We start from the raw sequence: 23954 nt of genomic DNA, 5'->3' as shown, positions 1-23954 counted from the left end.
GGCCGGCCAATGGCAGCGCTGAGCCTGCCGGTTCAATATTCCCCCTCACGTGTCGTTCATTGTGTATAGGTCCTAGGAATGGCGCAACAGTCTCGCACATATTAGTGCCCATGGCGCGCTGACGAATACGGCGACTACGTATCCCGCGATGCCCATGCCAGAAAATTTTCATGGGAAAAAACTCTGCAAGGACACGGTACACCCCACGGTCCTCCACGAGAGATATAATAGGTAGAAATACTAGTTATGAAGGAATGGACCCGCCGGGAACGGACACCAGCAGCAGCTAAGGGAGCGACCGCATCGGCTCCCTCGCTGGCTTGCTACTCTTGGTACTGACGGCCGCGTGCTCGACGGTATTCGAGCGGCTTAGCCATACCTACTGTGCCTAAGGGTCCAAAGCGCTCCCGGTAGTTACTCTTAGTATAAGAACTTAAATCCAGCATTTCATCCCACATCAAGCCCCTAAGAACAGGGGCTCGCCGGCAGGGATGCAGGTTATTGCACTTGAGGCATGCACGCGAGAGGTAGGTAGGTATGTACCACATGTAGGTATATGCAGCATTCATATACCTGGGTAGGTAGGTATGTCTATGTGTAGGCATGTATGAGTAGACATTCCTTACTTCCAGGTGCACAACGGCGTTCGATCCCCCCCGCCCCTTCAACGAAAAAAAAAAAAAACATGACGGGTATGGAGAAAAAGTTTGCGGGGAGACGCAGTTGGTAAGTCCACCCGACCCCGAATCCCCCCTGTCGGTTTGGGGTTGGCGGCGGGTATCGTTGGCGCTATGTGCCTTTTCCTTTCCGTTGCCCCCAAGGCAAAACAATAGATGGCGAGTAGCGCAAGGGGCCCAGGTGGTGAATGCAAATATGGGGGAGGCATTGCACGTACCTCGATGCGTGCGCAGGTGGTATTAGGGGGGGAGGGATGCATTTTACGTGCACTTAGCGGAAGTTCGGTATAGTAATCACCCGCAGGTAACACGACAGCCGCTAAATTTATGCTTAATTGCACGACGCAGTGCAACCCAAGCGCAACCCCAAAAGCGTACCCAAAGCGCAACCAACCCTAGTAGAATTCCCTGCCGGACTTACCTCCAGACCCCCTACCTCTATCCCCGGGCGATCCTCATTGTCTCCGTCACGCTCCGCCCGACCGCTCGCCCCTCCCTTACCTTCCCAAGATGTCTCGGAATGAGAGACTGCCACTTGTTTCACGATCGGAGGTGTCAGCCACGCATTACTATCACCGGCAGGAGTCTTATATGCTGCGTGGAAGATGCTGATTAAGGTAGACAACTTTTCACTTATATTTTCACTCTTCTCGACCCTACATCTACCGCTAACAAGTTCAACTCTCGACGCGCACACACCGCGATTGCACAATTTCACCAATCCTCCCTTCCCCACCCCAGGGTTGCAAACGTGCTATGGCGGTAGCGGATCCGCATCTACTCGCCGCGGTCCTTCTGGCCGGTCAGCTTAGTGAGGGAGTCCAGGAGTCCAGGAATCTCAGGGTCCTCGTCGATTCGGCTGACATTAGCGACGCGGCCGAAGATGGTGTATAGACCGACGATGACGATGACCTCTATGATCTCTCGCGTGGTGAAGTTGGCTCGGAGCTCCTCAAGGAGCCCATCGGAGGCGGTATTGTCCTCAACGAGTTCCTTCACGTAGCGCAAGAGGATGCGGTCGCGAACGGTGAAGAACTCGGTGTCGTCCACCTTTCCGAAAGCGATCAGAAGGCGCTTGGCATTAGGCATGCCGTTAACGAGAGCCACAGGGGTGTTGATCTCAAAAACATAGTGGGCCCCAATCAGAGCGGCTGTACGGAGGACGACCAACTGCCACTCCAAGGTGGGAAGCTCCCGAGTGATGCGGAAGATGGTGCCGAGGAGCTGAGAGATCGGCGGGAAGAAACCCTCGGCGTGAGCCAGGAGCTTGAGGACGTTGCGCTCAAAGGGCAGGACCTTCAAGGCCTGGGCAAGCTCGGCAGGCGCCTTCTTGGGGTCGATGTAAGGGAAGACAGCCCTCTGGTTCGGGTATCGAACGGTGTAGTTGATATCCTGTGCGGGCGCGCCGGCAGCGGCAGTGGAAGAGTTGTCGTTGGCAGACATGGTGAAGGAGACTCTTGAAGAGGCTGAGAGAGGATGATAGAGATTGTTTTTTGCGGAAGTGGCAGATGATAGATGACTGAGTGCTTGCTGTAATCGAGCGAGTCATCTAGTCAAGATGAAGACGTCGTTTATATACCGGAGTAGAGCAGGCGTAGTTCCACCTTGTTGTTTCGCAAGAGACGAAGGAATGTGAACCATCGCCCTTGCCAGAAACTTCCCCTATGCTTGAACACATGGTTAGGGGTCTCGATCACGAGATTTTCCTCAGAAAACGTGCCATAGCGACGCGGTCGAGCTTGCAGCATGCAGGAACTAGGAAAAGATTACATCGAGCTGAGATGGTGAGCTGCCCGGATGTCACATCCAGACCCGTTCTAGTGACAATCTAGCTAGGAATAAATCCTTTTCTGATGTGTGCCCAAGGGATGACTAATTACGTCTTCCGCAAATCCTTCTGCAAGGCATACTTCGTAAGAGGTTTCGGGAGGGGAAAAAAAAAAGAGAAAGAGAAAGAGAGAGATCCATGAATACTACGGATTCCTTCTATGCTGACTGCAGGAGCCGGGACCAGCCGGATGAACCACAAATGGACGTCCTTCCGTGGTACTAAGCAAGATTGACATTAGATTCCCACATAAGCTTATACGTTGTTCTCCATCTTTCAGAGGCAGCGAAGTGGTTGGCGGGGTTTGGGCCAATGATCCTAACCCGCCCAGTCACGTTAGCCTATGTCGAGCGCCGATAGTAATGTGATTCTCAGGCCCTGCATGTCTTCGCAGAGGAGCCCTACTAGCAGAGCCTCAGCACGTTTAGTGACCGCTCTTGGCGGGCACGTTTCGCCCTCGTGGTTCTCTGTGGACCTGTTTGTGGCAGATCTCAGGCGTGAAGTGTAATCCTGTAAGACCTTTTGCATGACGGCTGGCCAATCCAGAATAACATCACATTTTGACCGGGATGGGTTCTCAAACCTGCAGAACCGACACATGGATTCAAACGCTTCGTAAGCCATATCCACTCCAGGACTCAAAGCCTCGGTGCTATCCACACTTTCTATACCTTCTCCGTGACCCCCTGGTGTGGGATGACTCCTCTAGTTCCTCGTTAAAATCATGGTTGACTAGTCGCAACTCCTGGCGCGGCACGACTTGCCACCGAGTTCGAAGATACCTCCAAGGTATGTGCGTCGACGTTTTAGTATCTAGTCTCGACGGCGATGCCGAGATACTGTAACATAGCTGGATGTATAGGTTGATGTATTGTCGGGGGGATTCCCGCCCCCGACGGAAATAGACAAACTTGAGGGATTCAGATCCATGAAAGATGGCGGCAGAGCAGGACGGCAAAATGAGAGAAGAGGAAGTGAATAAATATGTCTGTCCGGAACACATATAGTCTATAGCTATAGGAGTAGTTTAGCTTCCTTTCTGTATTGGTCTTTCCTCTTTAGAGCCGGCAGTACTCTCGCTTGTCCCCTAAGCATATTCTCCAACAGACTCTTTTGGATATCGTTCATCTCTAAAGTCCATCCGTCGGGGAACATGCGTTTCGTTAGCGAGGATCTGGCTTTTGCCCATATATGGGGGCTAGAGCCGGCCGACGAGCAGACCCCCTTAGCAGCCAGCTTCACGCCATGGAGCGACGCCAAGAGGCTGGTCGACGGGGTGTTCCAAGTAGAAACCCTCCCCTTAACCTCATCCCAACTCCAGATCCTCAACTCGGTGGATAAGAGTGACCTCTGGGCATCATATACGTTCAAGCTACCTAAGCATATGAGCTTCAGCTTTGATCGCCTCCGGATGACCTGGCAAGCTCTGGCAGCTCACCACTCCATCCTCCGCACAGTCATTGAATATAATGACAACGGCACAGCACCTACACACCAAGCCATCCATCAACACATCATACCCATCGCGTTGGGCGTATGGAATCCTGTCGAGAAGAACATCCCATACCTAGTCTACGGCGAGGCTACCAGTAGCTTCCCCACCCTCACCTTGCACTTCAACCGAGCCCTCTTAGATACGAGGTCGCTCCCCATAATCTGGCATGACTTCAACTTGTTCTACCACGGCTACGGCTTTCCGGCTAGAGTCCCGTTCAGCTTCTACGCCACAAAATCCTTGGCGAAGGGTGAACAGCTCTCAATACAACAGGGCGAAACACCTCAATATGTCTCTCTTCCTCAACCTGACCCCAGCGTCCCCATCATCGCTACTTCTTCCGATGGAGACCCCGGCCTTATCATGCATCTCATCCAGGCGCCGGAGATCAACATACAGGCGCTCCTTCGAGCAGCCTGGGCCTATGTGCTTTCGCGACACGTGGGAACTGAGAGCGTATCATTCTACACGAACGTTAGAGACGGCTCCGCTGAGAGCGGTTCAGAAATCATTGGTCCCATAGAAACGATCGTTTCGTTCTCTTTGACCCTCGACCCCGGAGAGCCGATACATGAATTGACGAGGCGGCTGGAATCTGATCTAATGTATAATTCGCCTCTTGCCCGAATCGACGCACATATTGGCGGAATCGATAAGCTTCAAGTTGGCTTCTACGTCACCGACTTGGACGTCCCAGGTTGTCGGTATTCAGTCAAGGGGGCCCCGATACAAGTTTCTGTCTGTCTGGCGGCGGCTCAGGCTACTATGATTCACCACCCAGCCATAAACCCATCTAAAGCTGACGTGATTCTCGGGCATTTTTGGGAGGCACTGAGGCAGCTTTCAGATCCGTCACGGTTGCTGAGGGACGTGAACCTGGTATCGGCTACCGAAAGGGCTATACTTCTCAGCTTTGGTGCTGCCGCTTTCCAGTCTGTTGAACCTAGACTGGTGCACAGCATGATCGAGGAACAAGTTGCACACAATGGCGAAGGGATAGCTATAGAGTCCGAGAGCGGTGATGAGAAAATCACCTTCTCCCAGCTTAACGCGATCGCCAACCGCGTCGCTCGGCAGCTTCTTCCACTTTTGGGTCAGAGCAAAATCGTCCCTGTTCATATGGAGGTGTCTGTCAATTTTGTAGTGGCTCTGCTCGCGATACTCAAAGCCGGCGCTGCCTACACCATTCTCGATCCCGCCCAGCCCGCGGCCCGAAAATCTTACATCATAGAGGACGTGGGCGCCTCGTTTGTTCTCGTCGACAGGCTCGTCTCCAACCGCGGCCTTCCGCAGGTATCAACTCTTGATATCGAATCTCTGATTCAGAGTGCTGCCGAGGATTCCAATCTGGAATTGGAAATCTCCCACGAGGCTACAGCATATGTCATCTATACCTCGGGGTCGACCGGTACCCCTAAGGGCGTTATCCTGTCCCACCGAGCTGCCTCCGCCGGAATTACCTGTGCGCCAACAATTCCAGACAACCGGGTGTTGCTCTTCTATAACCCGATCTTTTCTGCGGCGCAAAGGACGATACTGTCCACTATCGCTCACGGCGGGTGCCTTTGTGTGGCATCTCGGGCGAGGCTGCAGACCTCCCTCGCTGATATCGTCAAGAAGATGGAAATCACAACCTTAGGAATCACCTCCTCCACGATTGCGCTGGTGAACCCGCTAGACGTACCGAACCTGAAGCGAGTCACGCTAACGGGAGAGAGCTTGGAGCAATCCGTAGTCGATCGCTGGGCAGATCGGGTTGACTTGCGCAATAGCTATGGGCTCAGCGAATGCACACAGCTCAATTTCGGGCGTACTATGGAGTCGGGGGACAGAAACCCAAGCGTCGTTGGAGAGCCGACCGACACCACCGCAGCATACATCCTGGACCCGGATACCCTGAATCTCACGCCTCTCTCTGTTCCTGGGGAGCTTTGCTTGGAGGGGCCCCAACTAGCAACTGGGTATTTGAACAAACCGGCCGCCACTGCAAAATCCTTCATCGACAGCCCCTTCAGGAAGGGTCTCAAGCTGTATCGGACGGGTGATTCGGCCATTCGCCACGAAGACGGGTCTATCGAAATAATTGGACGCATCGATTTCCAAACCAAGATCAACGGGCAGAGGGTCGAGCCCGCGGAGATCGCAAAGTTCATTCGTAAGCAGGACGGCGTGACCAACGCCGTAGTCGTCGCTGCCAACGTGGATGGCGAGAAGGTTTTAACCGCGTGCGTTGTGTCCCAAGCCGGGGCCGACTGGGCGGGCCTTGTTACAGATCTCCGCACAGCAACATCCGCGGCTATGCCCCTTTACATGGTACCGAAATATTGGCTCTCTTACGATACACTGCCTCTCAACCACAACGGCAAGACAGACATCTTGAAGATTCGCTCCCAAATCCAGAAATTGGGTCGCCCAGAGCTTTTGCGAAGTTCCTCTCGAAAAGTCGAAAAGGTCGAATTCTTGTCGGAGCAAGAGGAAACACTACATGGTGTGGTGTCCAAAGTCCTTGACCTGGCAGTCGATTCGGTTAGCACGCAGCACTCCTTCCTCGAACTCGGTGGTGATTCTCTCAAGGGCCTTTCCGTTATAGCAGCTCTCGTGGAGGTCGGATGGGCCATCGGCCTCGGAGATTTAATCCGTGCCGTGTCTTTGGCGCAAGCAGCGGAAACGATGGTCCAAAGTGAAATAGGTGACGGCGAGGATGATGTGGCATTCAGTCTCCTCCCCAGTGACGCTAGAGTGGACAGAGAAATCTACGAGGACGCTTATCCGGCTTCTGAGTTGCAGTCCGGAATCATTTCCGCGAACGAAACTGTTGGTGGCTACGTTTACGATCGAATCTTCTCCATCGCACATCTCGACATATCACGACTCCGGAGAGCATTCCAGGCAGTTATCGACCTGAATCCCATATATCGAACCAGCTTTGTACCGAACGGAGTCACTATTACCCAGGCCGTAAATAAAAGTTTCGAGCTACCGTGGGAATTCGTCGACGGCGTGGCGCTCGATGAATACATTTCCAAGCCAAGGCACCCTTTTCTGAGTGTAGACAAGCCGGCCATTCGCGCTACCGTCGTCAACAATTCTCTGCTCATCATCAGTGTTCACCATGCTCTTTTCGACTTTTGGTCCTCGAGATTCTTGTTCGAGGATGTAGCCGCCTACTATCAGGATCACACCGTTGCCCAGAGGGCACCGTTCAAGAACTTTATGCGCTACTTGGGGAAGCAGGACCAAGACGGCATGAAGACTTTTTGGGCAAGCTACCTCGACGGAGCTGTTGCAACACGCATTGCTTCAGAACCGGCACAGGCCAATGTTGCGAAGGCACGCATTACTACTGACATCCACGCCGCATGCTTGAAGTTAGGCGTTTCTGTCGGCGTGCTTCTCTACTTTTCGTGGGCTATTACACTCTGGAAGCACACGGGAAACACGGATGTCACGTTCGCAATCACACTTTCCGGTCGAGATGTGCCATTGAAGGGAATACAAGACTTGAACGGGCCGACTCTTACCACTGCACCACTCAGGGTTCAGTTGGATCCAGCCACGACTCTAGCAGAGGGCCTCAAGAATATGCGGGATGCGGTTTGGACGGTATCTGAAAAGTCGCAGTTCGGTTTAAGGAGGTCGCTTCAAGCCGCAGGGCATTCTCCGGATCTCTTCGATACCCTCGTTAACTATTTGGTAAGCAACCCGGCTAGCAGTCATACGCAGGTTCTTCATCCTTATGGAGAGAAGCCAATATGGCAAACGGGTTATACCTCGTTAGAGGTTCAAGAAAACACCAAGGGATCGTTCGACCTTGGTCTCAGCAGCACCCTGGACCCCCTCAGAGCTCAATTCATAGTTGATCAGGTCGTCAACATACTGGACATTGCCACCACAAATAGCAACAAGAAACTAGAGGAGATCAGCATCATCCCCGAGCCGGAGAGACGCTACCTCGACCTGCTCAGTCCCTCTATCGAAGCAGTAAACGGTCTTCTACACAAAAAGTTCGAAAACATTGCCGAAACCGATGGATCCCGAACTGCTATAGAATTCGAAAGTTCAGAGGTTGTTTCCTTCCGGGAATTAAACGAGCGCGCAAATCGATTTGCCCACTTCCTCAAGGCCAAGGGTTTGGGCCCGGATAGACTACTGCCGATCTGCCTCCCTAAGTCTGTCGAAGCGATAGTTTCTATGCTCGCCGTGCTGAAGGCCGGAGGCGCATTTGTCGTCCTGGATCCGGACAATCCGCCAGAGAGGAACAACTTCATTGTCGAAGATGTTTCAGCAACAATGATCCTAACGGACGAGAACCTGCGGAGCATATTCGACAACGAGGCCCACGGCGCCGAAGTCGTGGATTTCTATCGTATTGATGAGCTTCAATTTCCGAGCTCCAATCCCGACGAAGTGCATACCCAGCCTGACAACTTGGCTTATTGCATTTACACCTCTGGCTCGACTGGCCTGCCCAAAGGAGTGTTGGTTCCGCACGGTGCGATTTCTGCTGGAATTGACAGCATTGTTCACGCAGAATCGTTTGATCCCACCTGGAGGGTTCTGCAGTTCTCCAATTTCGTCTTCGATGTCTCAATCGGGGATGTCTTCTGCAGTCTTAGCACTGGAGCTACACTTTGCATGGCGTCGATGGAATCGCTGTTGTCCAACTTGACACAAGTTGTCAACGACATGAGGATAAATCGACTATTCCTGACCCCGACCGTGGCAAAGCTGTTGCACCCTACCAATGTACCAGGGGTTGAAGGGATCTATCTAGCGGGTGAGCCAGTTCCCCAGGACATCGTCGAGATATGGTCGTCTCACTGTACGGTAATGAACTGCTATGGCCCGACCGAAGCGTCTATCCTCGCCGCCGCCGGTTACATAGCACCGGGGGCAAATTCCAAAGTTATCGGCCACCCTCTTCGCAACATCCAAGCCCTTATTCTCGAGCCCAATAGCTTTAACGAAGTCCCTTACGGTGCTATAGGCGAGCTATGTCTTGCCGGACCTCAACTGGCCCGTGGCTACCTCAATCGTCCCGAAGCAACCGAGAAGGCGTTCGTCACTCGGAACAATGAGAAGGTCTACCGAACCGGTGACCTGGTCAGGTGGCTTCCTAATCGGAGAATCGAGTGTTTTGGCCGAATTGACAGCCAGATCAAAGTACACGGCCACCGCATCGAACTCGGCGAAATCGAAAGCGCAATTCGAAGGGCAGGGTCGGTCCATAACGCCATTGTGATCGTCCAGGAGGTCCAGAATTCCCCGGCACTCATCGCCTTCTGCGTGATGGACCCGAGCAAAGAAGGGGGGGTGCTTCCACCTGAGGAATACACGGAGACTCTGACAAGCCTTGAGATCAAGTTAACATCACTGCCTCCCTACATGGTGCCGAAGATCTGGATCCCGGTGGGCACGCTCCCGCTACTTCCTTCCGGTAAAGCGGACCGCAAAAAGCTCAGCGCATGGATACGAGATATGGCACGCGAGACGCTTCAGCTCTACTCCGGCATGGAGGACAGTGCCGAGTACGTGGAACCCGCCACGCCCGAGGAACAGGTTCTACAAGCACTCTGGTCCGAGCTCTTCAACAAGACACCGGAGGATATCAGCGCTACCAGCGCTTTCTTCGCCCACGGAGGAGATTCCATCTCTGCCATAAACCTGGTCGGTCGGTGTAGAAACCGCGGGTTTTTGCTAGCGGTCAGCGATGTGCTCGCGTTCCCCCTGTTGCAGGATATGGCGGGGCGGATGAAGTCTCTCAAAAAGACTCATGAGCACATACCGACGGTTAGAATTGGAGTGACGCCCGAAGTCTCGTCAGTCCTTTCCCGGGCTGGGCTGCAGGAGTCGGATGTCGAGACCGTGCTTCCGGTTGTCCCTGGTATCGAGGATTTCCTGACCCGAGCAAATCGAAAGGAGCAATTCTGGAACTGCCAGACAGTAAGACCACTGCCAGAAGTTATAGACTTTGACCTGTGGTTGAAGGTTACCACGGAGTTGACAGCCCGCAATGAAATCCTGCGATCGATGTGGTTTGAAGCAGACGGCTCATGGAAGCAAGTGGTGCTCGCTAAACCAGTACTGGATTTCAAGATTCTCGAGTGCAGCACCAACGAGGAGAAACAGCGGCTCATCGATAGTACGTGGGACGAAGGCTTCGTGGTTGGGAAGCCTTTCATCAAATACCGACTCCTCACTCTCCCGGACGGGAGCCGCGACCTGCTCATCCACATCCATCACGCAATGTATGACGGGACCCTCTTGCGCATCTTCGACGATGAGTTCAAAGCGCTTTACAAAGGTACCAAGCCGCCCTACACTGTCTCATTCGGAGAATATGTAACATACATGGATTCCACCGACCGTGAGAAATCGTTGAGGTTCTGGACAGAGCTCCTGGACAACTCCCCCGAGCGATTCCCTAACGTCGACAGCCCTTCTACCTCAGGGCTGGTGGTAAAGACTGCCGATCGTCAAGTTGACTCTTTCGCCGCCGCGTCGGGTATCACGGTCTCCATCGTCTTTCAGACAGCCTTCTCGTTACTCCTGTGTCAACTGAGCGGCCGGCACGACGTCACATATGACAACCTCATCACGGGCCGCAATGTAGACATGGAGGACGCCCAAACTATCGCCGGGACATGTGCCAATTTCCTTCCCTTCCGCACATCGTTCACTGCCGACACTGGAATCCGGGACCTTTTGAAAGCAACACAATCATTATTCTGGAAGACCACTGAGAACGGAAACGTCGGCTTGAACGACATTTACAGGGCCCTGGGACAAGAGAGGGATGCTGTGGCATCTAGAGCACTGTTCTTGTTCCAGCCATTCGACCAGCCGATTCCATCGAGCAGCATAGTCGAAAAGAATATGAGGTGGATGGTGATGGCACTCTCAAAGGTCCGTATGCCGATGGACTACGCTCTCCACCTGGAGGTGTCCAAGACCGCAGCTGGGTACAACCTCAAATTCAAGTACGACTCAACTGTTTACAGCGCAGTTGATATGGAGGGGGTAGCAGATGCGTACGCTGGGCTGCTGGAAAGGATCATGGCCCACTCACGAAGCAAAGTTGTGACAATTCTTTAGGGCGGCTACATCACTGCCGTCTTCTTCTACGGTCACCACCTCTATAGATTTTTTTGTCCCTCATTTCAGTCGTACTCATGTTCCTCGACTCTCAGATAGGCTCAGATGACTCTGCTTCAGGTATCACTGTCGCTACGAAGAAGATAAAAGCAAAATATAGGAAGTGATTACAATACTAAGGGAGGCTTTTGTGAGATTATTTTTGAACTGCGAGAGACTGCTTGAACGCGATAACTGTGGCTAGGTTGTTTGCTATCTTTGATCCGTGTCCGACTCCAATGTGGAATTTCGCAAGCGATTTCATCTGCAGCATCAGAACATTACGCAGAAACAGCGTCTTCATAATACACCGTCAGAATATCGCCAGTCCTCCTCGGGCCAGCCAGTTCCTTAAAGCGCTTATGGGCGGCACATTCCTTGTCGTAGAAGTTCATGTCATCCAAGTTGCGAAAGGTGGTCTTAGCGACTAGAGTATAGCCTCGGGACCTCTCATCTGGCAGAGCTCGGCCGGCGATGACAGACTCAATGTAAGGTGCGCCATTCTGCGGCGTTAGAAACGATGTCAGTGCTGAGATGCTGGGAGTGATACAGGTCTGGGAAAGGTGAGGGAACTGACTCGTAGAGCTTCTTGGCGCAAGGTTCGATACTGGGTGAGGAGAAAGTCGATATCCTCCTCTTTGGGGATGATGAATAGGGTAACACGGTGGATGGTCATTTTGGAAGGCCTTGGAATCAGTGATCTCTTGTAAGAAGGGGCGAAAACGGGATCTTGGGGAAAAGAAGAGGCAGAGTTCCCCGGTCAAAGGTGCAGAGGATGTCAGTATATATATATTGAGAGTTACCTAGCATAGAGCTTTGTAAGCTAGATGAATAGTTTCCCCGGCCGATGCGGCGCCTCCTCCTGCGATCAATACGTCGAGATGATAACAAGATATAAGGACGTACGTAATCGGTGCAATCCTTCACGGAGGGAGGTTGTTAGTAATGTGTTTTCGCTCTCCATATATTACTGAGTCTTATGTAATAATACGGGGGCATGGTTCGGCCTTGAACCGAATAGGCCGGTCAACTTCGGCTCTACCTATTATATATATGAAGCAGAACTGGTCAAAAACGCAAAAAAGTCTCTCAAAGTTAACCACCGCGCTTTCAATACCTGTTCTGCCTAGGCATTAGATATTTACGCCTAAATTCAGCATTAGCCCAAACGCCCCGAAGTTCATTTTGAATCTTATATCTCTAAGTTTGGGTCACGTCGGGATTGCTTGTCTCGTGGCACTTAGTTCATGCGCCATGCCAGGTGCGTACCAACGCAAGTTTCGTTTGAGTGCATTCTTAACTATAAGGAAGCCGATTCAGATACGGCAGTTTTGCATATTAGTACGGCATTGAAACAAATGAGAAATCCTCATATACCGTGCTAAACAGGGAGTGTTTCTACTGTCCAGTTATCCGCCATTGCTCCATCAACAGGCTTGAATATTATTACTCGACTAATATTTGGTATTGTTTGGCCCGTAGTGATATAGGGCATAATAAGGGCTCGGGTTCCCATAGGGTTGTTGGGCATATAAAGAGGCCTAAATTAAGTGCCTAGGTAGGTAGGCACTATTATTGAAAGCGAAGAGGGATATTATAGGCCATCCCTTTCCTTCGCTGGTTTTTTTTAAATTATAGGAATGCCGCTGGTGCCTTAAAATGGTCTCATAGCAGGCCAACCTGTACGGAGTACATGCGTTTGTATTGACGAGTGCAGGTTATCAGCGATATACATAGAGGTGCCTACACGCAGGAGATACGGAATGATACTGGTAAGGATGGTGTAGTTGTTGTGCCTCTCTCTCTCTCTCTCCTTGTCCACCTGTATATAAGTGCAAGCGGCATTCCGAAGAGGCACCTGTCATGTAGGTAGGGCTGCCTTGATTCTGTATAGTAGATACCTGTTCTATTAGCTATTGGTTAGGCAGGTATGTTTTTTCGAGAGGAATTGAAATCGGGTCTGGATTTTTAGAAGAGAGCGTTTGTTCTCAGTATTAGGTAGGTGTATGTATCTACCTACAACAACAAGCCCTAACGAGGTCCCCGCACCATGCTTCGTCGGGCCGTTAGTCTCTCCATGACGATGTACCTGCCCAGCACGACGTACGTACTTGGGTACCTCCTAACCTAAGGGAAGTGGTACGTGGTACCTTAGGTATCTTGGGTACCTCTAGGTAGAGGTGGGTACCCCCAACCCTGCGTCATACTGCCAGCCAAACTACCTGAGGTACCTGGGCTACTTACTAGGTACCTCTTTAGAGGTACCCATCTAAGGTTGTTCGGGCAAGGCGCTATGCTCGGGTACGTACCTACCTCCTAGGTACCTAAGGTACAACTGGTTGAATAAGGAGCCTCGTATACCTTAGGTACACGGCCAGGAGGTACAGGTACCTATTCCTGCCCTCCAGCCTTGAATCAGCCAGCCTCTAGCGCTGCATAGGGGTACCGGACTGTGGCTTGCAACCGGCTCGCGCCAGCAGCCCCAGGAACTTGACCTCCGTCCACCTGAAATTTCGTCGAGATTGAAAAAAAAATAGCAACTTCCGTCCAAGTCATCACCCGAAGACAGACATACCAGCGGCACGCCCACACCCACACTCACAGCACGCATCGCATCTCTACAGAACAACCCGTCGGCTTCATCTGCAAGCCGAACCCCGCTTTTCCTCCCAGTCGAAGCAGAGCAGCCATTGCTACTCGAGAACTGGGGCATTGTTCTGTGCGAACTACAGAACGACCTTTCACCCTCGCGTACGTCAACCACCAACCGTCCACCCGTCGACGCCGTGCGAGTCTCTCCCCTCCCTCATCGTCTGAGGCCCTCACGTGAAATCCGTTGCGTCAATCCACTTCTGCTGCCGCCACCACTGCTGCAGCTACTCGCTTTCAACATCCTCTCCTCCCTTCCTACCACCGCTGCTATTACTCCTATTACTAGTCCCGCTGCTTCTCTATTACCCACGGCAACGCTAACCCCCGAACCCAGACTCGAGCCCGATAATCATACAAGGCCGACATCCCGGAGCGCCGGGTATTTCTTCGAAAAGGAAAAAAAATTTATAACAGCCTGTGGCGCTCATCCAGTCCACCCCGCGATAGGCCTCATCAATCATAAGATTTCGTATCACGCTGCGGCCTCCCGTCTTTCGTCACAATGCCGTCAAATCTTCCTTCTAGCTTTGCCTCCGCTGCTGCTGGACAGAACTCTAATCGCGATACCAGGCCCGGAGCCAGAAGTGATGGCCGGGGGAATGCTGGCGGCGATTGGTACGTTCAATAACCTAGCCGTGGATTCGAAGTCTCTCGCTGGCACGCCGTCGAGGCAGGCCCGGCAAATTTCACACGCATCCGTACCAAGCTCTCCCCCATTCCCTCCCTATCACCGAGGTCGTTTCGTGGCACGACGCCAGCGCTAGTTGCCTTTCGGCTTGGCCCCCTCATTCGTTCCCCCGAGCCTCGTTTTGTCGCTGGTGAAAGGATATTAGGAGACGCGCGGGCGAGCTGACGGAACTCTGCAGGACACGTTCTGGCCGATCAACCAACGGAGGAACCCTCACCTTCCGCCGAACTTCCGCCACTCCTGGGAGCCAGCCGCTGAATCAGATACAGGCTTCCGAACCCCCCCAGTCCGCCTCCGTCGACCCTGCCACGCCTTCCGCCATGCCGCCCAGCTCTAATCAGGTCAACGGCATCGAAAGCCTAAGATATACTAGAGATGAGCTCTTCGCTATTCTTGACATGACGCAGGATTCCAACTCCCAGGCGCCTGATGTTTCGACCTTGTTTCTGCAGGGATGGAACCCGGGACATACCAATGGCGCGACGCCACGAGGATGGGGCAAGACTGGAGATTCTCATATCGTACCCCCGGAGCCAGATATTTGCTGGGATGCGCCGGGCTCTACTAGGGCGGTCGGTTTGCAGGAAATGAATCCCGAAGAGAAAGAGGTGTGTCTTTTCGTCCTCTACTCATCTCGGCCTATCGTTGTCTAGACACAAGCGCCGGCCATGCGAGTGAACATTACAGGGTAGTATACTGACCTGGCTGGAACCAGTTGTTCGCCTCTGACGTCAACTCGGCCATGAAACCCTTAGTTCAGAATAAGGATGGAAATCATTCGAGCGCAGGATTAAACGGCCGGAAGACTTCCCTCTCTCACGGAGGCGTTGGTAACTTCGGACTAGTTTCGCCCTCGGCCGCCTCAAGACCAGGTACAAGAAGACGCGAAACCACGGATACAAATCCATATTCTGGCGGTGGTGGCTTGATTTCTCCGACGTCTGCGACGCGGCCCTCTCGAGACGAGTCGTCCTGGTTCGGCCGCAAGAACACGGATCCCACCAAAGATTCTACTTTTGAGGAGCCTGAGGAAGATGCGGGCCCGCGCGACGTCGCTACCAAGTCTTTGTCATTCGGCGGTTTGATGCGTAACAACTCGAACCCGGGCGGCCCCGGATTTGGTGGAACATCTCCGTGGCAGCCGTCAAACGCAGGTGCTCTACCGAACCTAGGCAGTTTCGGGCACTTTGCGCTTCCTGGTTCTGCTATCGGGGAGAAGCGGGCGGCCAATACACGTGGCGAAAGCCGCTTGGCTCATCTACTCCCCAAAGAAAGCTCTGATAGTATCGGTCTCAAGCCGAACGAGGGCGTTGCACCGGATCCCAGCCGCTCGTGGCGTCCTAGACAGCGCACCGACACCGATCCTTTTGGGGAAGACAATATCTCGGGCAGTGCAGTGCTTGGAGGCGCCCAAGACACAAGCCCTCCCCCGATGTCACATTCGCTTCCGCATGCATCGTACGACACTCCGGTAAAGGGCACGACCGGAGACTTCGGGATGTCTAGCCTCAACTTGGGCCCGCATCCAGAGCATGATCAATCCCCTTTGAGCCCGTCTGAGACAAACCCTTACCGGAGCCCGCCTGGTGAGCGCGGCGAGCAGGAGGATGCCGGAGACAGGCAGCACGGCTCAGGAAATCCCCCGGATCATCCTGCCGGCTATAGTGGCCTCCCACGCCCTTTTGCTCACGCAGCTTTTGATGGAAGCGATCGCAGCCAGACATCCAGCGTCGGTGCGAAGCCCTACCCGCCGTTAGGCAACTTGACTAGCTGGCCGTCGTCAAATACTCCGGACCGCGAGCGGGCTCCCTTTACAGGATTTGGTGGCTCACTGTTTGGCCCCGTTGGCGATCTCCAATCCCCGAACCTCGGCAATCTTGGCGGAGTATTTGGGCCCGGAAGCACGACCGGGTTCGGCGGGTCGGGATCCTTTGGTCGCGCTAGTAAGCTCGGATCACTGTTCCCGCCAGCTATGCAGGCGCAAATGCAGTCGCAAGAGAGCGAGAACTTGGGCGACTCAGTTCCGGATCTTCGTCAACCTAACCCTTTGGGCGCCATCGGCCGCACTGCTCCCGGCGATCATGCCCGCGAAACGGATAGCCCTATGCGAGCAACCCGGGGGGTTTTCGACTTGTTTACACAACCAGAACCCGCTCGGGCGCCAGGGAGCTCTGAATCTTTGCACACCAGTACCTCGATTGCTCCTCACGGCCCAGCCTTCACAGCCCCAAATGGTACACCGTCGTTCTCAGCCAATCAGACGTCCGATCTTCCCTCAGTCCAGTCCCGTACTATGGTGATGCCCGATCGGATGAGATGGGTCTATCTCGACCCGCAAGGCCACCAACAGGGTCCTTTCACCGGGTTAGAGATGAATGATTGGTACAAGGCAAATTTCTTCACCCCTGATCTCCGGGTAAAGAAGCTAGAAGACTCGGAATTCGAGCCGCTGGGGCAGCTAATCCGACGAATTGGAAATTCTCGCGAGCCATTTCTTGTCCCCCAAATCGGCATACCTCACGGGCCGCCATCGCAAACCGGCCCGTTCTCTGCTAACTCTAGCGGAGTCATCCAGCCTCCTCTCATCGGTGCCTTCCCTAGCTTCGGGAGGACGTTGACTGCCGAGGAGCAGAACAATCTTGAGCGACGTAAGCAAGAAGAACAGTACCTCATGGCCCGTCACCGCGAATTTTACGCTACCCAGCAGTCGATCGGCAGAGTACCCATGCCTGCTGTGCCTGGACTTCACCACCATTCTAGCGCTCATAGCCTACAGAGCCAGCCGAGCTTCGGTAGCATCACGTCGCCCGCCATCAACATGCCGCCGCAGCCTCATATTGGCGCCATCGGGGCCGCGGGTTCCTTTTTCGAGGCTCCGGCTGCCCACCCAGCCGCCGTATCTGGTGGTTCTGGGCAGGGGCTCGACATGTTTAGGGAAGACGAGCTCGCGCGTCTATCAGGCCCAGAACGCCAGATGTTGGCCGGCCTCCACAACTCAGGGGCGGTTGGTGGAGCCAACCACTCTCAACAATCCATTGGCGTCCCAGGCTCCGAAACGAGCGTCCGCGGTCAGCTACCCAGCTCCAGCGAACTAGTCGAAGATACAGAAGGCTTTCGGGGGCGTCTGCAAGAATTTGAAAAGCTCAGAGCTCAGCATGAGGTGGAATTGAACGAGCGGCATGCCTCCCCGATACGCGAGCACCCACAGATTAAACCAACCCCACAAGTACCCTCGTCTGAGTCGGGGCCTGATAAGGAATCGTCCCCGAGCGCAGAAACCACCTTACGCCACGCCGAAGGAGATCAATCTACATCCCTGGCTAAGCAATTCCAGCAAGCACAACCACAAACAGGAAAACCCACCGGGCTCCCCCTCCCTTTTCCACCTCCTTCTGCCACTCCTTTGCCCGCCCCTGCCCCTCAACGCGTCAAATCTAACTTGCCAGAGCAATACGCAACGAGCTCCCGATCCGGTACGCCCGATATGGCATCATCCAACGCTACGCAGCCTCCGCCTCTCGCCCCGTGGGCCAAAGACGGTGGATTAGAATCACACAAAGGACCCAGCCTCAAGGAAATCCAGCAGGCGGAAGCTCTCAAAGCGGCCAAGGCCGAGGAGGCCGCTGCTCTTGCCCGCCGTATCCTGTTGGAACAGGAAACCGCCCGAGAACGCGAGAAAGCTGCAGCTGTTGCCCCTGGCCTACCCATGACTAGCACCTGGGGGACCGCGTCGCCCGTTACTCCCGCAGCAACAAACAGTCCCTGGTCCAAGCCGACCCCGGGAAAGACACCAGCGCCTGGCCACGCCTCCCAAGCACAAGCGACAGACAAGAAGAAAACGTTAGCCGATATCCAACGCGAAGAGGAGGCACGGAAGCAGAAGGCCAAGGAAATAACCCATCAGACTGGCCCCGCCACGTCCGGCAGCGGAAAGCGATATGCCGATCTTGCCAGCAAGCCTAACGCCATACCCGTGCCCAATCCGGCGCCCGGCCCCAGCACCTCGGGATGGGCTACCGTAGGGGCAGGTGGTAAGGTGAAAGTGCCAACCGGACCAGCTTCTCAGGGGCGAGCCGCCAGCTCTGCGAGCTCAAAGTCGCAGCCCACCTCAGCGGCCGTCCCGCCGCGACCAGCAGGGAAGCCCACAGGTTCGACAAGCGGGCCCACACACACGGAAGCCATGGAGGAATTCACGAAGTGGCTCCACAGCCAGCTGGCCAAAGGAATTACGGGTGTTACTGACAGTAAGTTCCAATGCCAAGCAATCAACAGGGTGGCGCGATTTGGCAAATAACGGTAGTCGGTGGGTGCGTTGCTAACAGCGATATGACCAGTTGAGGCCTTTGCCAACACGCTGATAGGATTTCCCCTCGTCGGCGATCTCATTTCGGACGCCATCTACGCCAATTCGAAGACGATGGACGGACGCCACTTTGCGGAGGAGTTCATCCGCCGCAAGAAGCTGGCAGACAAGGGCGTCGTGGAGAAGCAGCCTGCCAAGAGTCCATCGAGCGAGGCGCAGTCGAGTACAGCAGGGGGGTGGAACGAGGTTGCTAAGAAGAGCAACCACAAAGAGCCTGGTAATGACGCCAGCTCGATTCAGGGCGCTGGCTTCAAGGTAGTGCCAGGACGCAAGAAGGGGAAGAAATGAAGGCCTCCCTCGTAAATTGGGGGTGCCAACACAGGCGCATCCGTCCGTGAGAAGAAGGGACTATGAAGGTATCGAAAGCTCCAGTGTAGTAGTTGCTGTATTCGCTCTAGATACTGCGCGCAACTGTCAATCAGCCACGATGGATTACAACGGGCGTCTCCAAACGGCAACAGCAGTTGAGCAAGCCCGGTGCGCTCTAAACTAACTGGTAGCAGTATGTAAGTAAAGGGGGTGGAATCGACCCCTCCGCCCTCGATGTTGTGAGCAAGAGTCCCCGGGCGATGATGAGATCGCGCGTCGAGACACGGACAGCTACGTACTCCTAACATGTTGAGAAGTAGGACGACGGGGCTGTAAGTAGGTTAGGAAGTATGGAATTCAAGTCACATTATCTAGTGCATAGCCATTACTAATCTACCTACATGCTTAGGAGTGCGAGGCTGCCAAACTACAGAGGGAGGGGGGGTTGAAGCCACAATTTAAACGCCACCGACTCCCCCGCCTCTGTCCCTCCGTCCTTGAAGTTTTTTGTTTACGGAAAAAATTTTTATGCTCGGATTTAGAGAGAAGAATTCAAAATTAACGACCAACTTTTTGACAATATCCCTTTTTTTAAAATGAAAAAAAGTGGAGAGGCAAGGTGGGTTGGCGTAGCCCCTCCCCCACCATTATCGATTGGGCTTCCAATCCTTCGTGACTGATGGTCATCGTCCATCCTTTACTTCCTATAGTCATCCATGCCTCTTCTCCTCGTCCACCTTCCTATCGCCATGCCGCTGGTGACCGATCTCATCACCGGTAGCTTCGTGTTCCTGGTCCCTGTCCTGGTGCATTGGCCTTCCACCCATCGATCTTGCCATTCACCTACGTAAGCACACACATCTATGCCACTCGGCATCTTGACACTATTACTACCTCTCGATCCGGTGGCTTCGGCATGGCTGAGCAAGATTGGCCTCCGTCCCAACTTATTTCCGTCGAGAAGTCCCTTGAAAACTCGCGTTTTCTCGACGTCTTCCACGGCGAACCGTCCCGGCGCGTGGTGACGCAATTCGTCAGATACACGGTCGCGCAACCATCCCAGAATGGGGCTGGCCGAAGCGTTACGAGGGACCTACACAGCGAAGAGCCCCTCGGCGTCACGCATGCAATCCGCCTAGGCTTAGCATCTCTAAGCGCTTTCTTGCAGACAAACGTCGCCGGGCCCGTACTCGATAATCCCGAGGCATTTGAAACTGTATTCCTTTCGGCTCTCGAGCAGGCCGATACTTGCAGCGAGCCTGCGGCCGTGCCAACAACCACTCGTCGAGGGGGTCGCATGCTCTTTTTTCGAAATCTTTGCCTTCAGTCGCTCAACGTAGATGGCGTTTCACCCTATCCGTACATCCCGCGTATTGAGCTCTTCTGCTTGTCCCGCTTCATCTTCACGTCCGGCCTCGTATTACGCACCCAGCTGCCGGAAGCCCCGTCAAGCTCGCCACACTCGCTCCCTCTGCACCTCTCCTGGACTCGTCTGAGGATCCACCTTTGGCATTATAAGCTCATTACCCAACCGTCGTTGGGGTCAGGATCCCTGTTCACGAAGAGTGGTCGCTGGACCGATGTGCCCACGCTCCAGGAAACCATCGAGATCAGCTTGCGCGAAGCAGAGTCTTCTGTCCTTGCACCAGCTCGAGCGACTGGAATCTCGGGCCCTCTGTGGCCGCGGGAATCGCGCATCCAATTTCTCTTGGAGAAAGCGGCTTGCCATATCCTCCTGGGCGACGACAAGAAGGCCCGGGATGCCTTACGGTCGGCCACAACGACCAGCGAATTCTCGTATGCCCTATCTGGCGCTCTGGGTAAGCGAACCAGGTTTCAAGAAAAGGACGTCAGCCAACTCGTGGTCCTCGCCAAGAGCCTCACCATCAACCCTGCGTCGCCTAGCCAAAAACGTGGTTCTAGCGTAGCACCAGTCGCACTCCCGTTGAACGACGATACGTTGTTAGAAAAAATTGATTTCCACCGCAACCATCCGGTTGATCTGCCGTCGTCTCTTCCTCCGGAGCTACAAGACGTCGATCCGCAGAACCAGCCACAACTACGACCAGAGGACCATATTATACTTCTAACCGAAGCGACCCTCAGAGACACCTTCTCCCCGACGGACTCTTTAACTTTGGAAGAAATTCTCCCGTTCGCTCTCCGAGTTATCGACGACAAATCGACAAATTGGCAAATCTATACCCAAGCTCTGCTCGTAAGGTCACGGATAGAGTTGAGCAGAAGCCGGACAGTCGAACGAGGGGTTCTACAGATGCAAGCCGTGGTGGACCAAGTGATCGCCGATACGCAAGGAGAAGCTGGCCAATCCAGAAACGGCATCGGTGACGATGATGCCTCCGTGATCGGGTCCAATCACGCCCCTGTTGTCCGAATAACGCGCGAGACCGATTGCTCTACTAGCACTCAAAATCCAGTATCATTCTTCCCAGCCTCGAAACCTACCGAGTCCGCAGCCGCGTCAGAGAGGTTGCGGTATGTTAATGCTTTGTCATGCCCTCCACGTTGGCATCTCGAGTCGGAACTCGCCCACGCCTGGACCACGGTCGGGTCTCTTGTATCCGCCCTCGAAATATTTAAACGGCTGCGTCTCTGGGCCGAAGTTGCCCTCTGCCTAGCTGGTACCACCACAGGGGCTGAGGATCCGAATGGTCGAGGAAGCAGAGGCGAAGACAAAGCTCGAGCCGTCATACGATGGAGGCTGTTCCACCGTACACCCAGTGCTGCAGGGCCTCCGGGGTCCGAAGCTAGCGACCTGGATGACGACGCGGAATTTGACGTGTCAACCCTAAAAGTCGCTGATTTCTACGGCCCGGAACGTTCGCCTCCACCTCCTAACGCCCCACGATTATTCTGTATACTAGGCGACATCGAAAATGACCCTCAGCATTACCATCGAGCCTGGAACATCTCGAAACAGCGCTTCTCGAGGGCGCAGCGGTCCCTCGGAGAGCTTCACCTACGGAAACAAGAGTGGAGTCAAGCCCGAGACGCCTATGCGCTCGCGGTAAGTGTGAATAGATTAAGCCTGGACATGTGGGGTCGATTAGGTGATATCGAGCTGCGTCTAGGGCATTATGGCGACGCGGCCGAGGCATTCCAGAGAGCAATTTCGGCGGCAAATAGCGCTTCCGGGGGCGAGGACGCGCGTACGTGGAACAATCTTGGAAGCGCCCTTCTGAGCTGGTATCGGCAGGCTGTCGAAGAAAATCAAGACCTGGTCAGAAACGGTACTTCCGGGAACTCCTGGGGCACGAACGCTGGAGAACGAGCGGAAGACACGGGCAGGCCTACTCGCGAACTATTGCGTGACTCTCTGGCAGCCTTCAAGCGGGGGGCGACGCTCGCCAACTCGAACTGGAGAATTTGGGACAATGTAGTCACCCTCGCCGCGAGTCTGACACCCAGTCCAAACCTGGAAGATGTGGTCCTCGGCTTGAGGAACGTTATCCGCATTCGCGGGACGGAAGAAGCGTTGGACCTAGACATCCTAACCCTTCTCATTAGGGAGGTAACCCAAACGCCTGTCCCCAAGGGTGAGGATGAGACGGATATCTACGAACCCTCAAGGGGTAGCATCGAGAGAAAAGTCGTTTCGCTATTCGAGGATGACATCGTACCCCTTATTACGACCCAGTCGGCATGCTGGTCCCTGGTATGCCGGCTTCGGGCATGGAAGAGAGATTGGACGGGGGCATTAGAGGCAGCCGAGAAGGCATGGAGAACGGCTGTCGGGGGGGTCGGGATCCAGTTGTCCGCGTCCAGTGCCCAGGGTCAGCAAAGAAACTGGTTAGTCGACGAAAATGGATGGGATTCCGTCGTACAAAGGACATCAGAATTGGTCGCGGCATACGAGAATTACGGACCTCGTGTCGATAGCATTGGCAGCCGATGGAAGGGCAAGGCGAGAAGTGCGGTGAGAAGTGTCATGGGGAAAGCCAAAGAGTCGTGGGAGGGCGATGATAGATGGCAAAGGTTGCTAGATATGATGAGAGATTTGGCGTAACTTCTCTAAGTTGTCGGTACCATCTAATATGAACTATCCACCTCGGAAAGTAGTCGTTTGGAGAGTAAGGCGGAAGGACGTAAACTAAGGCACAGATATCGCAGGACATCTCTTAGTCCAAGACGACGAGTTACCACCTCACAATGAGAGTGCGTAGAGAAAGTCTAGAAACGCTCATCATCAAGCAGAAGAATGCCAAGCATCTTATTTCACGTCCTTTGAGACTTGCAGCTGATGTTTAGTTGTAACGACCCGATGAAAAGCCGGGTGGTAGTGGAAAACTTGGCAGGTCCCCGAATTATCCCCTCGGACGCTTCCTGCCGGAGGTCTATGTGAATTCTGGCCTTCGGTTTTCGAAATAAAGATAAAGCTCTTCGCCATTCTCGTGTTACTTTACAACCTGTATATTGCTTGCTATCCAGAATCTGCCAGTCGTGATGCCCTTGTTCCAATGCACCTTTCCATTAGATAAACCCAGACGGAACGCATTTCACGTTTCGAGATAACACTCTAGCAAGGGAAAACAGGATAGAGAGAAAACAGGGAGATAGTAGAGAGACGTTAGGTAAAGTTACAGAAATAACGAGGGAGTCTGGGTATAAAATGTTCCTAGAGAAAATAGTCCGACCGCTACAATAGGCCGTACGGGGGCAAGCCGAGAACCCTCCGCTACATCGTGAGCCTTCCACCTCCTATCCCTATGCACGAATATCCTCTCTCCCGACCCGCTCATATGATCCTTGTTCCCATTTACCCGTCGTGAACTCCCTTCAGAGCACAG

At 53.9% G+C, this 23954-nt stretch overlaps 6 protein-coding genes across 6 annotated transcripts; 3 read left to right on the top strand and 3 right to left on the bottom strand.

Annotated features, from left to right (window-relative positions):
- Positions 1-923: 923 nt before the first annotated feature.
- On the bottom strand, positions 924-2712 carry GGS23DRAFT_588516 (AhpD-like protein). Its single transcript, XM_051517557.1, has one exon. It carries the CDS (start codon positions 2118-2120, stop codon positions 1455-1457), a length of 666 nt encoding a protein of 221 aa, XP_051367547.1. The 5' UTR covers positions 2121-2712; the 3' UTR covers positions 924-1454.
- Positions 2713-3154: 442 nt separating this feature from the next.
- GGS23DRAFT_588515 (uncharacterized protein) lies at positions 3155-3528 on the bottom strand (the record flags this gene model as incomplete). The annotated part of the gene is made up of 1 exon (XM_051517556.1): positions 3155-3528. The coding sequence occupies exon 1, from the start codon at positions 3506-3508 to the stop codon at positions 3158-3160; it is 351 nt and encodes a 116-aa protein (XP_051367546.1). The 5' UTR covers positions 3509-3528.
- Positions 3529-11257, top strand: GGS23DRAFT_588514 (uncharacterized protein). The gene has a single exon (XM_051517555.1). The coding sequence runs from the start codon at positions 3659-3661 to the stop codon at positions 11093-11095; it is 7437 nt and encodes a 2478-aa protein (XP_051367545.1). The 5' UTR covers positions 3529-3658; the 3' UTR covers positions 11096-11257.
- Positions 11258-11889, bottom strand: GGS23DRAFT_588513 (stress responsive A/B barrel domain protein). Its single transcript, XM_051517554.1, has 2 exons — positions 11712-11889; positions 11258-11637 (listed from the first exon to the last, which is right to left on the bottom strand). Exons 1-2 carry the CDS (start codon positions 11808-11810, stop codon positions 11416-11418), a joined length of 321 nt encoding a protein of 106 aa, XP_051367544.1. The 5' UTR covers positions 11811-11889; the 3' UTR covers positions 11258-11415.
- A 1794-nt stretch (positions 11890-13683) lies between these two features.
- Positions 13684-19663, top strand: GGS23DRAFT_588506 (uncharacterized protein). The gene is made up of 5 exons (XM_051517553.1): positions 13684-13885; positions 14121-14401; positions 14653-15082; positions 15190-18718; positions 18809-19663. The coding sequence occupies exons 2-5, from the start codon at positions 14289-14291 to the stop codon at positions 19123-19125; spliced, it is 4389 nt and encodes a 1462-aa protein (XP_051367543.1). The 5' UTR covers positions 13684-13885; positions 14121-14288; the 3' UTR covers positions 19126-19663.
- Positions 19664-20062: 399 nt separating this feature from the next.
- On the top strand, positions 20063-23173 carry GGS23DRAFT_601024 (uncharacterized protein; the record flags this gene model as incomplete). Its single annotated transcript, XM_051519157.1, has 1 exon — positions 20063-23173. The coding sequence occupies one exon, from the start codon at positions 20063-20065 to the stop codon at positions 23171-23173; it is 3111 nt and encodes a 1036-aa protein (XP_051367542.1).
- Between the last annotated feature and the right edge of the window lie 781 nt (positions 23174-23954).

Source organism: Durotheca rogersii (genome assembly GCF_024521655.1).
Source record: "Durotheca rogersii strain YMJ 92031201 chromosome Unknown GGS23scaffold_42, whole genome shotgun sequence".
Taxonomy (NCBI): Eukaryota; Fungi; Ascomycota; class Sordariomycetes; order Xylariales; family Xylariaceae; genus Durotheca; species Durotheca rogersii.
The sequence above is the reverse complement of the archived record's forward strand: the minus strand, read 5'-3'. Positions and strand labels throughout refer to the sequence as shown.